Genomic DNA, 17,086 nt, shown 5'->3' on the forward strand with positions numbered 1-17,086 from the left:
AAATATACTCCAACCAATATGAATAATATCTTCATATGTTTGAAGAATGCAAGTTGACATGAATGTTGTAATAATAGGAGATGCGAAAATGTACCATGCTTGAAAATATCAACAAAATCGAAATTTTTTTTATTGTTTTGTTTCATTAGATTCTAAAAAACCTAATGTGGTATTTAGGAGCCTAATTTTTGGGGCTCGGATTTGTATTTTGTAGTATGGAGTAAAATGTAATACAAAATTATACTGAATTTCTTTTAAATCTACACAGAATAAAAAACAATCTATGAAACCCAAACGTAAGGCGAATATTTTGTTTGGTTTTAGTTTCATATATTTTTCTTTTTTCTATCATTTCTTGTTTACGTCTTCAAAATACATCCAAAACTACTGAAAATGTTAGCTTTCACCATAATTGCTAATCTTATAAATGCCATTTGAATTTTGCTTCAACCTCAAACTTATTTTTTAAAGATTGCTGTTGTCCAGTTTTAAAAATACAAAAAAAAAAAAAAAAAAAAAAAATTGTTTTAGAAATTTCATTATTGTCACCTCAATTTCCTCACAATAATCCATTTATATTCTAATTAAAATACCAAAAATGTATGAAAATAAGATTTTGATTTTATTTTTTTCACTTAAAAGACACTTGTACAAATATTACTCAAAATAAGATCGTTGCATTAATAACAAAATCAATTGAATGAATGATATATCACCACTCTTTTGAATCAAACTTCTATTTCGAAAGTTTTTAAGGTCTTTCGGTGGGAAAGGATATGAGGTCGATAAAGTAACATGTGGTTACTTTCATTGTATATCCCACATTGTCTAGTCTAAGCGTAATAAATTCTCGATGAAGTAATAAAAAAAAAATTAAAAGATATATCTTCAACTTTCATTTCACACGTTCTCCTGACCCTTCTGAATTAGAACTCCAATTTTCAACTTATTTGAAAATATAAAATTTTAACTACTAAGATGCTTCCGTTGAAAGTATTTCAAGAAAATGCTAGGAGAAAAAATATGATGCCTAATGGACGTACCAAAACAAAAATTGACCAAAATCATCATTTCCATTCCAAACGTATATATGTAGGTCTTAGCTCTGCTGCCAAAGACTTTGACCCTAGGGCTTTGCCAAACCCCACTCAGTAAATATTTTTTCCAATGCAACAACAACTTGGCCTCACAACTTTGTGGGATTACAACTTCCCATTCCCTCCCAAGAGCAATTTTTTATTCCCAACCTAAAGCTTTAAATACCCATCACTTCCCTTGGCTAGTACCCACCAACCGGAACATACACAAACATTCCATCTCCTCCATTCCCTCAACCTTGCAGCAACTCAAAAACTTTCAGTAGTGAATATGGCTGCCACTCTCATCCAACTTACAACCATCCTTTTTACCCTCACCCTCCCTCTAACATTCCTAGCCTCCCCCTCTCCAATGGCCTCTTTCATCGCCGAGGAAGTAGAAGACTATGAAGAGTACATAATCGATACCCCGTTCCACAGCACTGGATCCTTGAGGGGTCGGCTTTTGGCGAGTGTTGCGAAGAAAGGTACACATTGTGAGGTTAGTAGCAACATATGCAATGGGGTTTCTGCGAACAATGGTGCTAGCCGTCTCTTTTGCTGTAAGAGTCATTGCCGAAATGTCCTACGAGATAGAAACAACTGTGGGATGTGCGGGCACAAGTGTCGTTTTGGTCAACTTTGTTGTGGTGGCAAATGCATCAATGTTGGTTTCAACGATCTTCATTGTGGCAAGTGCAACAAAGCTTGTGGCTCAGGAGTTAAATGTGAGAACGGTTCTTGCGGATATGCATCTTGAATGAACCAAAGGAATTACTATGTAGGAGCTAGGAGTCCATGCATAGAGATTTAATTTCATTGTCTTATTTTTTAAATTATTTTTTTGTTTTGTAATTTTAATGGGTATGATGTTTGTCACACCCTAATTACTTCAATGAACATTTGGATTAGTTGAATTGTTGTATTGATTAGGGAAATAAGAGAAATGTATATGCATGAAGATTTATAATTATTTTAAATAATAAAATAATCATAAGCATTTATAAATTTCTAAGTTCTTCTATCTTTGGTTCCCTTGTTTATTTATTTTTACCTTGAAAATAGAGTTCCTAAATTTAGTTTGGTGGTAATTTTCTTTTATGATTGATGTGCTTAATATTATAAGGAGAGTGTATGTACAAAGCTCTTTTACTTTAGAAATAATAATAAAAAAAGAATTATTGGGTATATTGTTTGTTTCAACTTGCTTAAATAAGTGGAATTTTTATGAAGCTGTCCACATTTTGGATAGCTGAAGTAGCTGATAATTGATTAGTATGTTCTTATATGATAGGATCAACACCCAAACCAGGAAAGAAAAAAACTAGGTCATTATGCAATGAATAACCATTTCTTTTAAAAGGCTAAGAAGAATATAGACATAGGAGCAACTGCTAAAGATCTTTTATTGAGAAGGAGCAATAAATTTAGCCGGTAAAAGAGAATTGAAATTATATTACTTTATCTTGGGCCTGGAGAGAAACAATTGTTGTTTCCAATTTTTTGATTGCAAAGATTCTGTTGTTTGTTTCCTTTCATATTTCATGAATAGTAGATGTTGGGTAAGGTGCATGTTTATTTATGATATGCCTAGTTGTAAAATAGTTTCTTACTTTCTTCCTTAGGTTTCAATTTTCGTGGCACCCAAATGGCCAATTTGTTTTGTTGGATTTGTTAGCAGTAGACTCTATCTATCTATCTATGTCTGTTTGTCAGCAATTCCACTGCATGGGTCAAGTTAGTGGGCTTTGAAATAGGGGGACTTTTGGTCCAGCTCAATTAAGACCTAACTTTGTGCGAGTTCAATTAAAATAAGAGCAATAGGGAGGCATCTATCAAATATTCAAATATTCAACTCCACATTTGCTTTGGTAGGAGTAGTCCATCCACTACTCCACACTTACTAATCATTAAATAGTATTACATGTTATAATAAACAAGGTAGGATGGAAATGCACCATTGAGTTTAAAGCTTTTAAGTTCTTGCTATGATAAATTTGTAAATTACTTTCCAATTCAATATCTTCATGACATGGGAGGAATTGAGGGAATTTAGGTTGAGCATGAATTTCAGTATTAAATTTGAATGTGTAAGTTTATATGAAACTTGATATAATTTAATGTTGTATTTTCTTTAAGTTTATATATGTCTAAATTTAAGATCTAAATTCCAAACTTTTAAACATTAAATATGTGATATCCCGTGAAAGAAAGGTTTAAAAGGATTAGATGTTACTACCCATATCAATAAGGTGTACCTTTCTTTTCGGGAGCCTTCCCATAAGAACTTTTTGGTTAAGCGTGCTTGACTTGGAGCAATCTTGGGATGGGTGACCTCCTAGAAAGTTTTTTTAGGAAGCGTATGAATGAGGATAAAACACACTGAAAAGGACACGTGTTGGTCTGTGGGTTCAGTCATTAATCCGATAAGACCCGCCCCCTGTTGTCTAGTTCTGGTGGAGGAGGAGAGATGCAGTGCTTCCTGACAGATCCAGGTTGGGGCGTTACAAAATTAGTGTTCATTAGTGAATTTTTAACTATTCACAAGTTACATATGTAACGACCTCAAAATTAAGACATTTTTTTTCCCACATAAATTGCTCTGATATCCCTACTATGAGATCTCAGACCCCAAAGGACACTGAGGTATTCCTGTATACAATAAACATACCTACGCAGCGGAAACATAAATCATATAACCATATATATACTATATAATACAGAATTCAGTATTTACTGACCATTGTCATACAAAATAATTTCCTCCAGTACCATCTACCCCAAAAATACAGAACTCTGTCAAAAACTCACCTTATAACTAGGGTAATCAAATAAACTCACTATCCGCGAGCCTGATCTGCTCGCTTAACTGGCTCACCTGAAAAATGATAAAGTAATGGGGCGAGTTGACGCTTAGTAAGTGGAAATATGCTATTACTAATGTGTGGAGACTAAGTTGCATACTGTTAAAATAACAATTGAACTGTAATAAGATAGTAATCTGTAAAGTATGTCTTTTATTTTCACAATTTAAAATATAACTGTATCATCTGTATTTTCTACTTTTCATACTGCTAATATCATACTATACTCATCATATACTGTAAAATTGTATACATATATATAACTGTGTTTTATCCTTGGAACTCTGTACGTCATGATTTGACCCCTCATGACAGGGTTGTGTGGCCCGTTAGCAGGACTTAATCTAGTTGGCCCTCTAGATAAGGCATCATACTCTACACTACTTCAGCCTGACCAAACTGCATCCACTCCCAGGCTCGGGACTGGCTGCTACCTCGTCAAATCGGCCCCTTTTACCTAGTGAACTAGGGAGCTGCATACTCTCCAAGCACGGTTAACGATACCCACACACTATCTGAGATATGTGATTTGCACTTTATCTGTATCTAGCAATGATATTGTGATCTGTATTCTTTATCTATATTTGTCTAGTAATCATTCCTCGGGGATCTGATACTATATATATATACTCTTTTACTGTTTTCATCATGTTTCCAAAATTATCATAATACTATCTTTTGTACTGTAATCTCTGTATGCTGTATCTGTAGCATCTTGATGCTATCTCTGCATATCAGTTTGTATATTCTGTCTATGCACTCTGTCTGTATACTCTGTATGTTATGGTAGTAGGAAACATGACATACTATAAATACTGTATATACTGTTCTGAATAAAGTTGTAATATACTGATCTGAGTAAAACTGTAATATACTATTCTAGATAAATAACTGTAATATAATGTCTATATCTGTGTATTCAGTATAGTATGATATACTGTAAAAACTATATAAGTTCTTCATCACATAAATACCTACTCAGGCCACACAAGCATTTAAAACTCATATTCTGTAAAATTGGGTAATAAGCTGGTATATACATATGTGTAAAATCTCTGATAACATTATAAAAATTCCTAGCATAGCATATTTCCCTTACCTTAAATCTGAAAAGTTCCTACTATACTCTAGCCCTACACCCGTAGGGTTCTCCATTCAACATCTTGAAAACGACATTCCTTAAAACAAAATATTAGCATTTTCTTGCCTACAACATTTCTTATAACTGTAGGGGAAACATATTCTAAACAAAATACCTTACCTTGAATTTGGGACGAATTTCAAATCTCTTCCACTGACAATCCGCTCCGGCAGACTTGCAGAGAACTTCGCTAGGAGTGTCGTGGTGGCTTTAGATCGTCGATCTGGCGTGAAACGGGGCAGCGATCGAAGAGAGATAGAGGGAGAGGCTTTTTTAGAGAGAGAAAGACCCCTTTTGCCCCAGAATTGTGCTGAAAAATCTGGGTTTTGGCAAATTATAGCCCTGAATTCGTCGACAAGACACGTCATCTCGTCGATGAGTCTTTAAGTAATTTTGTCGACGAATCTTCCTCCCCCATCGACGAATGCGAGACTGCCCCCAAAACCTCTCTCGATATTTTCTTGTCGACGAGGCCTACTTATGCACTCGTCGATGAACTCCCTGTGTTCGTCGATGAGACACTGTGTAAAAATTTTCAAGTCATTAAATTCAAAGTGCAATGTCATCGACGAAGCCTGCTGCCTCATTCTGTTTCTGTTTCCATTTCTCTTTCTCTTTATTATTTAAATATAATTATTTTTTGGATCGTTACAACATGCTTCTCTATTCATTTGTGTATGCTCTTTGCACTACATGTTGCTCACTATTACTCATTGCACATATTGCTAGCAATTGCATTCACATCTTGAATGTTGAAAGAAGGCTATCCTAGCTGTAGTCTTATGGAAAATTTGGAAGAAATAAAACTACTAAACTTCTCAATATTTATGCAGAGAACCAACTAAAATATTCTTTTCTTCTTAATGTAATGTTTCCACTTGGAGTGAAGGTGTTAGGAGTCCATGATTCTACTTCATGGTTTAATTTTCTCGCCTCTCTTGTTTGTTAAAGGGGTTGCTCTTATTTGATTTGGGGGTTATTTTATCAACTAGGTTTTTCGTCCTCCTTTCCTTTAGGGACAATTATTCTCCAATTCCCCTCCTTTTTTTTTTTTTTTTAGTATAGTTCCCTTAACCGTTAAAAGAATGAGCTGATACATTGATGCCCTTAGTTCAAATCTTGCCTAACTCATGACCTTGACATGCTTAATATTCTCCCAAGAACATAAATCATTTTTAATCATTATTAAGAACCATCACTCAAACATAAGAAAGGGTGTGAAGCCATGAAAGTATATTCGTCTATGGGATTAGCATATGTAGGATACTCTACACCTTTTCCATAAGGTCTATATTCAGAAGAACACATGCATGAATACTTGAGCTCAATTTGAATCATTGGTTTTGATACCAGTTGTTAGCATCGGGAGAGTCTTCACACGAGCTTGATTTACATTGTTGACCACTAACTTTGACCTAAAAGCTTAAGTCATTAGGTTTTGGGTTCAACCATGCATGCATATAGACACTCATCCTCCATTTTATTTTATTTTTTTTTCAATGTGGGACAAACTCACAAATAAATTTCTCAACAACCAATTGGTTACATTTATTTTCGACTACTAAGCTTTGAGTTGTTGTTTTTGATAATTTGATACTAATTAAGCCATCTTAATAATAATAAATTAAACAACATTAATTTTATGTTTGGAGAAGTCATGAATTTAGTGGATTTGTATTGGATTTAGGTAAAATATAATATAAAATTGTATTGAAATATGTTTCAAGTCCACTTAAATTCAAATCCAAATTTTGAAATCCATGCTCCCACATGCAGCCCAAGGATATATATGAACACAAGTTATAATGAATCTTGTAGAAGTATAATTCATCATTTTAAAAGAAAATTTAAGCTTTTACCATTGTAAGAAAACTTGCTAGGCAAGTTTATGTAATTTAGCCTATTCATTAAATTTGCTATATAAATTTTGTTGGGCCTAAAATTGATTTTTGATGATACTGAAATTAATATTATGAGAAGTAATATGAATTGATGAGCATGCATGCATGCCTTTAGGGAGAAATCTTATTTTACTTTTTTAGAAGATAAAAATTTAAGTTTTAGAGTGAGATTTTTATATTAGTAGGAAGGAGTTCAGGAGAGGGACTGTCCCTTTGTCCATCCTATGCCCAACAAGCCTCTCAATTGATCAAGAAGGAGAAAAATGCTCTCTTTTCACTACAAAAGTGTTTAACATCGACTAAGAGTTTGATGCTTTAAAAGGGGAGGGGGCTCATTAGTTGAGTTGTTTTTAATCATTTGATGTGTTCTTTATATATAAAAATTGATCATTTTAAGGAAAAAATTTTCAAGTGAAGATGTTTTGAAAATAACTAGTGATAGGAATCTTTTGCAATCTGTAAAAGTAAATCATATCTGTAATATCTTTGTTAAAGTAATACGTGTGTGCACACATGCAAGTTGCAATTAATTCTGTTCAATAATTAATCAAGATTTGATTGTGACACTCGTAATGATATATTGTGTAAAAGTGTTATTGTTTTTATTTTTATTTTTTATTTTTTATTATTTTATGTAATTGCCATATCAAATAAATCCATTAAGTCACACACCTATCATTTCCGATACATGACGTATGGAAATACACTCCAATAAATATGAATAATATCTTCATATGTTTGAAGAATGCAAGTTGACAAGAATGTTGTAATAATAGGAGATGTGAAAATGTACCATGCTTGAAAATATCGACAAAATTGAACAAAATTTTATTGTTTTGCTTCATTAGATTATGAAAAACCTAATGTGGTATTTAGGAGCCTAATTTTTGTGGCTTGGATTTGTATTTTGTGGTATGGAGTAAAATGTTATACAAAATTATATTGAATTTCTTTTTAATCCGCACAGTATAAAAAGCAAGCTACGAAACCCATGTTCCCAAATGTAATGCAAATATTTTTTTTGGTTTTAGTTTCATGTATTTTTCTTTTTTCTATCATTTCTTGTTTACCTCTTCAAAATATGCCCAAAACTATTGAAATTGTTAGCTTTCACTGTAATTCCTAATCTTATAAATGCCAATTGGATTCTGCTTCAACCTCAAACTTATTTTTTAATGATTGCTATTGTCCAGTTTTAGAAATACAAAAAAAAATACTAAAAATTTTAGAAATTTCATTATTGCCACCTCAATTTCCTCACAATAATCCATTTATATTCTAATTAAAATACCAAAAATGTATGAAAATAAGATTTTGATTTAATTTTTTTCACTTAAAAGACACTTGTACAAATATTACTCAAAATAAGATCGTTGCATTAGTAACAAAATCAATTGAATGAATGATATATCACCCACTCTTTTGAACCAAACTTCTATTTAAAGGTCTTTAAGTTCTTTAGGTGGGAAATGATATGAGGCGGTTAAAGTAGCATGTGGTTACTTTCATTGTATATCCCACATTGTCTAGTCTAAGCATAATAAATTCTCGATGAACTGATAAAAAAATATTAAAATATATATCTTCATATTTTTTTAAATATCTTACATCCGTCCATCATTGTTTTTGGTCCACTAGTGAAGGCTCATTAATAATGCTAGAGCCATACAAGGGATGATGAGGTAAGTCAACTTTCATTTCACACGTTCTCCTGATCTTTCTAAATTAGAACTCCAATTTTCAACTTATTTGAAAATATAAAATTTTAACTACTAAAAAGCTTCATTGAAAGAATTTCCAGAAAATGCTAGGAGAAGTCACTCTTCTTATAATTAAAAATGATGCCTAATGAACCGTACCAAAACAAAAATTGACCAAAATCAGCATTTCCATTCCAAATGTATATATGTAGGTCTTACCTCTGTTGCCAAAGACTTTGACCATAGGGCTGTGCCAAACCCCACTCAGTAAATATTTTGTCCAATGCAACAACAACTTGGCCTCACAACTTTGTGGGATTACAACTTCCCATTCCTTCCCAAGAAGAATTTTTTTATTCCCAACCTAAAGCTTTAAATACCCATCACTTACCTTGGCTAGTACCCACCAACCGGAACATACACAAACATTCCATCTCCTCCATTTCCTCAACCCTTCAGCAACTCAAAGACTTTCAATAGTGAATATGGCTGCCACTCTCATCCAACTTACAACCATCCTTTTTACCCTCACCCTCCCTCTAACATTCCTAGCCTCCCCCTCTCCAATGGCCTCTTTCATCGCCGAGGACGTAGAAGACTATGAAGACTACGTAATTGATACCCTATTCCACAACACTGGATCCTTGAGGGGTCGGCTTTTGGCGAGTGTTGTAAAGAAAGGTACACATTGTGAGCTTAGTAGCAACATATGCAATGGGGTTTCTGCGAACAATGGTGCTAGCCGTCTCTTTTGCTGTAAGAGTCATTGCCGGAATGTCCTACGAGATAGAAACAACTGTGGGATGTGCGGGCACAAGTGTCGTTTTGGTCAACTTTGTTGTGGTGGCAAATGCATCAATGTTGGTTTCAACGATCTTCATTGTGGCAAGTGCAACAAAGCTTGTGGCTCGGGAGTTAAATGTGAGAACGGTTCATGTGGATATGCATCTTGAATCAACCAAAAGAATTACAATGTAGGAGCTAGGAGTCCATGCATAGAGATTTAATTTTATTGTCTTATTTTTTAAATTATTTTTTTCTTTTGTAATTTTAACGGGTATGATGTTAATTTATCACACCCTAATTGCTTCAATAAACATATTGATTAGTTGAATTGTTGTATTGATTAGGGAAATAAGAGAAATGTATATGCATGAAGATTTATAATTATTTTAAATTATAAAATAATCATAAGCATTTATAAATTCCTAAGTTCTTCTATCTTTGGTTCCTTTTTTTATTTATTTTTACCTTGAAAATAAAATTCCTAGATTTAGCTTGGTGGTGATTTTCTTATATGATCGACGTGGTTAATATTATAAGGAGAGTGCATGTACAAACAACGAAAGAAAAAGACTAGGTCATTATGCAATGAATAACCATTTCTTTTAAAAGGTTAAGAAACTTATTATTTAGAAAAACTAAGCAAAGGAAGAATATAGAAATAGGAGCAAATGCTAAAGATCTTTTATTGAGAAGGAGCGACAAAATTAGCCGGTAAAAGGGAATTCAAAAAATGTTACTTTAATTTGAGCCCGGAGAGATACAATTGTTGCTTCCAATTTTTTGATTTCAAAGATTCTGTTGTTTGTTTGCTTTCATATTTCTTAAACAGTAGATGTTGGATAATGTCCACGTTTAATTTATTTAGGATATGGCTAGTTGTAAAATAGTTTCGACTCCACATTTGGTTTGTTATCCATTCTACGCCATAGAATCACTCAACAAACATTACACAGTATTACTAGTTATAATAAACAAGGCCATTGAGTTTAAAACTTTTAAGTGCTTGGTACTTATTCAAGTACCAACTTGATGATAAATTAGTAAATTACATTCCAATTCAATATCTTTATGACATGGGGAGGAATTGAGTAAATTTTGGTTGAGCATGAATTTCGGTCTTAAATTTAATTTTGTGTTAGTTTATGTGAAGCTTAATATAATTTAATGTTGTTGTTTGTTCAAGTTTACGTAAGTCTAAATTTAAATCTAAATTCCAAACTGTTAAACGTTAAATTAGTGTTCATTGGTGATTTTTTAACTATTCGTAAGTTACATGCTTCTCTATTCATTTTAGTGTATGCTCTTTGCACTACTTATTGCCCACTATTACTCATTTTACATATTGCTAGTAATTGCATTCACACCTTGAATGTTGAAAGAAGGCTATCCTAGCTATAGTCTTATAGAAAATTTGGAAGAAATAAAACTACTAAACTTGTCAAAATTTATGCAAAGGACCAACTACAATATTTTTTTTCTTCTTTATGTCATGTTTCCACTTGGATTGAAGGTGTTAGTAGTCCATGATTCTACTTCATGGTTTAATTTTCTCGCCTCTCTTTTATTTGTTAAAGGGGTTGCTGGTATTTGATTTGGGGGTTGTTTTTTAAACTAGGTTTTTCTTCCTCCTTTCCAATTATCCTCCAACTACCCTCTTTCTTTTTTATTTTTTCATTTTTTAGTATAGTTCCCTTACCATTAAAAGAAACGGTTATTCCATGTTTGTTCATCATATTGAGCTGATACATTGATTGCCCTAGTTCAAACATTACCTAACTCATGACCTTGACATGCGTAGTACTCATCCTAAAACATGAATCATTCTTGATCATTCCATGTCATGTAACCAATTAAGAACCATCACTCAAACATAAAAAAGGGTGCGAAACCATGAAAGTTTATTCATCTATGGGATTAGCATTTGTAGGATCCTCTACTTTTTTTCCCATAAGGTCTACATTCAGGGGAGCAGATGCACGAACACTTGAGCCTAATTTGAATCATAAGTTTTGATACCAGTTGTTAGCGTCGGGAGGGTCTTCACACGAGCTTGATTTACATTGTTGAGCCCCAACTTTGACCTAAAAGCTTAAGTCATTAGGTTTTGGGTTCAACCATGCATATAGACATTCATATATCCACTCAACAACTAATTGGTAAAATGTAATTTTGACTAATAAGCTTTGAGTTGTTGTTTTTGAAAATTTGATACTAATTAAGCCATCTTAATAATAGTAAAGCAACAATAACCCCATGTTTGGAGAAGTCTTGAATTAATTGGAATTGTATTGGATTTAGATAAAATGAAATATTGTCGTCATGTCTCGGGAGCAGGGGCCTCAGGGAGGTGAGAGAATAAATATATATGATTTTTGAAAATTTTGAATTTGGAGTCGCCACTAACCTATTATTTACCTACCTAGGTGCAGTTAGAACACCTATTTACTACTCATTTGATTGGTCACTAGACTAAACCTAGGTCAAGGAACTAGTAGTCTCGGTTTGCTTATACTAGAGTTGGGATTGGGGGTATAGTTATGCGAGGGGAAGATATTCGCACCTCCTACACACCCGTTTGGCGAATGATCCCTAATTAATTATGAATTATCCCTAAATTAAATTTAATAATATTTAATTAACTAGTTTTAAAATAAATAAATAAATAAATAAATAAATAAATAAATGTACAAAATTAACAAGAAATTTAAAAAATCTCAATGTGATTTAAGAATGTTTAATAAGATCTCCAAATGAGAGGGTCTTGTTAGAAAAACTCCCTCAGAGCTAATACAAGTGTGGTGTAAAATACCTCATTGCCCTTTTAAAATAATAGACACACCTAGGCAAAAATTGGGGGAAAAAAATATCAATTTAGAAGCAAAAGAATCTTTAAAAACATTCCCAAAATTTTCAAATTTTTTGTAGAAATTTTCTAGAATTTTTAAACATTTTTTCAAAATTTTCTAAGGTTTTTAAAGACTCTTCCTCAATTATTTTGGCTCAAAATAGCCCATATATATATATTGACCTTCAAATTGTTTTTCTGGTTATTCCCCAATTTTTCTTGATTTTTTGCAAATATTTTCCTAAGTTTTTTTTTTCTTTCCAATTTAGAAAACTAATGAAAAAACTATAATAAAGAAATAAATGAATAAATAAATAAATAAAATAAAATAAGCGGTTAAGAAACAGACCGGTTTGAATCGATTTGGTTCGGTTCAAAAGTGGGGGCCACGTGTCAACCCTGAGAGGTGAGATGTGGCAACAATTTTTATTCATATATATATATATATATATATATATATATATTTATCACTGTAGCAGGGTGACATCAACATGATGTCACCCTGACACGTGTCACTATTTGGTTACTTCTTTTTTCTTTTTTTCTTTTTTTAATTTTTGAATTATGGTGACCTCAGCATGATGTCACCCTAACACGTGTCACCAACAGTTGGGCTTGAAACTTAAAACATGGATCGATGACTTGGCAAAAGTCTGACCATCCTTAGAAAACACAGATCGAACAGTCTAGAAGTGGCCACTTCGCTCATTGAACCCACAGATGATGACATCTACAGGCAGGCGCTTGGAGAACGCGCGGGATACAGAATCGTGGTTATTACAGTGATTATAGCGTCATGACTATACAGTTGATTCGTAATCATGATTATTACAGAAATACAGAATCATGGTAAAATAGATAGACTTATATAGAAATATTATTATACAGTATCAGATCCCAATGGAATACAGCAGTTTACAGAGTACGGTACCGTTGCGATACAGTATAGACAATGCAACTATACATCTCAAATAGAGTATGGTATAGCCGATTGTGCCCTCAGGCAGAGTTATGAGCTCTCTGGCGTCCGGACCAGGTGGAGCAGACCTTTCATGCTATAAGCATCTAGATATGTATACAGTTAGGCTAGCACTGGAGGGCCAACCAGTGTTTAGCCTCGCCTACGGGCCACACAACCCAGTTATGAGGGGGTAAGTCATGACATATAACAATCCAAGGGGAAGTTTACAGATATATGGTCATGTATAGTACACTCAAAAAGCAAAGATTACGTATTATAGATAGAAGTACTTTTGAATAGATAACTCAGAAAGTTTCATATTTTATATGATATAAGCATGTGTTATACAAATATTTTTCTTGATGTATATCGTATATAACATTAATTAAATGATATGTTGCCAATTAACTCATATGTCATATACTGGTGATAACATGTTTCTCCTTCTTGAGAGGTGTCTCACCCCAACATTATGAAACATTTCAGGTAATCCAGAGAGGCAAATAGGGCTAGCTAAGAAGTAGAGGTGGTGTAGAGTCAGCATAGTTTTTGGGGTGAGTTTTGAGCTGGTCTATGGAGCCCACAATATTCTGAGATTTTTGGGAAATGTTATGTATAGGTGTGTATGTGTACAGTGAGGTATATAGTACTCTAGTATTGTAGTTTTGGAATATGCTGGATATATATGTACTTCTGCTACTTAGGTATTATATGAAATGCACAGGATACCATGGTCCCACTCTGGGCTGTGATGATGATAGCTATGCTCATGCAAGGCATCAGAAATTATATATATTAATATAGAAGAGAAAAAAAAAATGGATAAAAATTTCAGGTCATTACATAATCACTGTAATTCTGACGACATCTATTGAAGGTCTTGAGCGTGTAAATTTCAAGATCAAAGCAAACCGCAATTCCTCAACTGCCTTTGTCATCTCCATCTCTGTAAAAATGAAGCCCTTCTTTCCATTGATATCTATAGGATAACGCATTGGCATTTTGAACGTAGACACCACCGTGTTTGTTACCATATGAGAATACGTCTTTTGTTGGTATCTCCAGGTTCAAAAATCCCCACTGGTGAGGGAGTCACCGGTGCAACGGTTGCCGCCATAGCCAACCCAGGAAAGTAGCAACAAACACAAAATTCCTCTTCTGCCCAAATGCTTTAACCCAGAGCCCCTACTACGAAGTAGTTGAAGAGAGACATACCTGATTGAGGATGTTTCGAGTATCGGTAGAGGCAGTGAGGTGGAAATTTGACAAAATGACTTGCCGAATTCAATGTCCTGGAGATTCGGTAGGTGGTGAGATGAGCGACCGGCTGTGGTTGCGGCCAGTTACACAGCTCTCAGGTGAATCACGCACAGTAGGAGGAGGCTGGGGATGTGGGATGCAAGAGGGAGAGAGGGTTGCGATGTGCGGGATCTTAAGGGATGGGCAACCAGCTATGACTACGACAGGGCGGGCGGCGAGCAGCTCTCTGGCGAATCGTGCGTCACTTATTAAGAGGTGGCATAAATATGTTTGGAAGAGATCTTAAATATGTAATATAAAATTTAAATAAATTTTATTTAAATTCACTCAAATTTAAATTCAAGATATAAAATTTATGCTCTAAACACTAAATAAGATTGTTTGCATACCAGCCTTGCGTCCAGTTCTGCATTTAATTTTATGAATTAATGGAAAAGAGGCAAGCTAGCCCAAACGTGGTGCCTAATGCACCAAAATGGATTAATTGGAATTGGATACGTAAACCCAATATGCAAACATTCGCATGGCAGACGTGCGTAGGCCAAGCTGCTGCCGAAGTTTTTGATCCCTGGAGCTCTACCAACCCCACTCATCAGTAAACTTGGACTAATGCAACGGCCACTTGGCCTCGGGCACAATTGGAACTTGTTATTTGTGGGTTTTCAACTTTCCCATTCCCTCCCAAGAGGGAACTTTTTTATCCCGAAACCTCAAGCTTTAAATACCCACCATCTCCTTGGGCTTATACCCACCAACTGGACATACACAATAATCCATTCTCCTCCAATCTCCTCAGCCTCATCACCACTCAAAACTTTCAGTAGCGAATTGAATATGGCTGCCACTGTCTTCCAACTCACAGCCATCTTTCTCACCCTTACTCTCGCTCTATCATCATCATCACTAGCCTCCCCTCTCCAATGGCCTCTCTGATTGCTGCCGATGCTGAAGACTATGAGGAGTACGTAATTGACACCCCATTTCTCAATACCAGATCCTTGAGGGGTCGGTTTTTGGCAGGTGTTGTAAAGAAAGGTGCACACTGTGATGTTAGTAACAACATATGCAATGGAATTTTGGCAAATAATGGTGCTATTCACCTCTTTTGCTGTAAGAAACATTGCCGGAATGTCCTTCGAGACAGGAATAACTGTGGGATATGCGGACATAAGTGTGGTTTTGGACAACTTTGTTGTGGGGGTAAATGCATCAATGTCGGTTTCAATGATCTTCATTGTGGCAAGTGCAACAAAGCATGCGATTCGGGGGTTAAATGCGAGAATGGTTCATGCGGATATGCCTCATGAGTAAACCAAAAGGATTTATATGTACAAGCTAGGAGTCTTGCGTGTATAGAGATTTAATTTTATTGTTTTTTTTTATAAAAAAAATTGATTCTTTTTTGTAATTTTAGTCGGTACAGTATTTGTTACACCTTAACTACTTACATGAAAATGTTGATTAGTTTAATTACTGTCTTGATTTAGAAAATAAAACTAATGTTAATGCATGAAGATTGATTAATTACTAGATGTATGGAAGGCATTTTTATTATTCTAAATAATAAAACAATCATAAGCATTTTTAAATTCATTAGCTCCTTACGTTTTCTTCATTATAATATGATTGATGTGCCTTATAAGGATAACATTGTTAAAGAGGAGGAAATTGTTTGCTCCAACTTGCTTAAATAAAAGGAAATTTTTATTAATCTTTTGTAGTTGTTGAAATTTTTGGGTAATTGAAGTTGCTGATAATTAACAGGTAATTTATGTACAAGGTTCAACACCCAAATATTGAAAAGCAAAAAAAAAAAAAAAACTAGGTCATTATATAATGATTTTTTTTGAAAAGTTAAGCATTTTATTTAAAGAAGCTATATGAGCTAAGAATATATAAAGATGCAAGATCAGCAAAGACTAAAATTAAGTCTCCTGCTTAGAGCGAGTAATACCAGAATTTACGGCAGCAAAAGGATTATACAGTTAAATTTGTAGTTAGCAGTGTTTAGACTTGCTTGACAAACCCGGTGAAGTTTTGCTCTACTAAAAAAAGTTACTTTGGCTATGCCAAGGATTCTCTTGGTTCTTTCTTTGCATAGTCTGGACCTTCTAGTTGAACTTGCAATGCAACAAGATATAGCTTGGGGACTCTTTTGTTGCATTTGTACGGATAGCAATAGTTATCTACCATCCACCTTTCTTTTTGAGATTTTCAAGAGTTAGAATTTTATCCAAGGAACTTAACCAAAGCAAAATGGAGGCATCGAGGGGGTCATTTGAGGAGGGAATATACGACCTTAACTGAGGAGTCATTCTTGAAAAATGGCAAAGATGTGGAGTCTAAAATTCCAGAGTTGATGCAAGCAGAGTAAGAAGTTTCTTGGATTCTTTGTAAATGAAATTTTCCAAAACGTTTTTCTTCTTTGTAGACATCAATGTTGTGGAGGAGAGGGAAAATGTGTTCTAGGCATAGTAAGAAGCCAATATATGTTTTCCATATCTGGCATTTTTGAGTGGGCTAAAGTGTAATAACCCTAAAAATGGTTATAC

The 17,086-nt window shown here is 34.2% G+C and overlaps 2 protein-coding genes across 2 annotated transcripts; both read left to right on the forward strand.

Moving 5' to 3' along the window:
• Window positions 1-1,368: 1,368 nt before the first annotated feature.
• On the forward strand, window positions 1,369-1,836 carry LOC131149135 (protein GRIM REAPER-like). The gene has a single exon (XM_058099261.1). The coding sequence runs from the start codon at window positions 1,369-1,371 to the stop codon at window positions 1,834-1,836; it is 468 nt and encodes a 155-aa protein (XP_057955244.1).
• Window positions 1,837-9,167: 7,331 nt separating this feature from the next.
• LOC131149138 (protein GRIM REAPER-like) lies at window positions 9,168-14,410 on the forward strand. The gene is made up of 2 exons (XM_058099276.1): window positions 9,168-9,612; window positions 14,340-14,410. Exons 1-2 carry the CDS (start codon window positions 9,168-9,170, stop codon window positions 14,408-14,410), a joined length of 516 nt encoding a protein of 171 aa, XP_057955259.1.
• Window positions 14,411-17,086: the final 2,676 nt, after the last annotated feature.

Source organism: Malania oleifera, chromosome 1 (assembly GCF_029873635.1).
Source record: "Malania oleifera isolate guangnan ecotype guangnan chromosome 1, ASM2987363v1, whole genome shotgun sequence".
Lineage (NCBI taxonomy): Eukaryota > Viridiplantae > Streptophyta > Magnoliopsida > Santalales > Ximeniaceae > Malania > Malania oleifera.

Coding starts and splice junctions, on each gene's coding strand:
- LOC131149135 (XM_058099261.1), top strand. CDS start 1,369: ATGGCTGCCACTCTCATCCAACTTACAACCATCCTTTTTACCCTCACC.
- LOC131149138 (XM_058099276.1), top strand. CDS start 9,168: ATGGCTGCCACTCTCATCCAACTTACAACCATCCTTTTTACCCTCACC. Junction 9,613..14,339: donor GGGAGTTAAATGTGAGAACG/GTTCATGTGGAT, acceptor TGGTATCTCCAG/GTTCAAAAATCCCCACTGGT.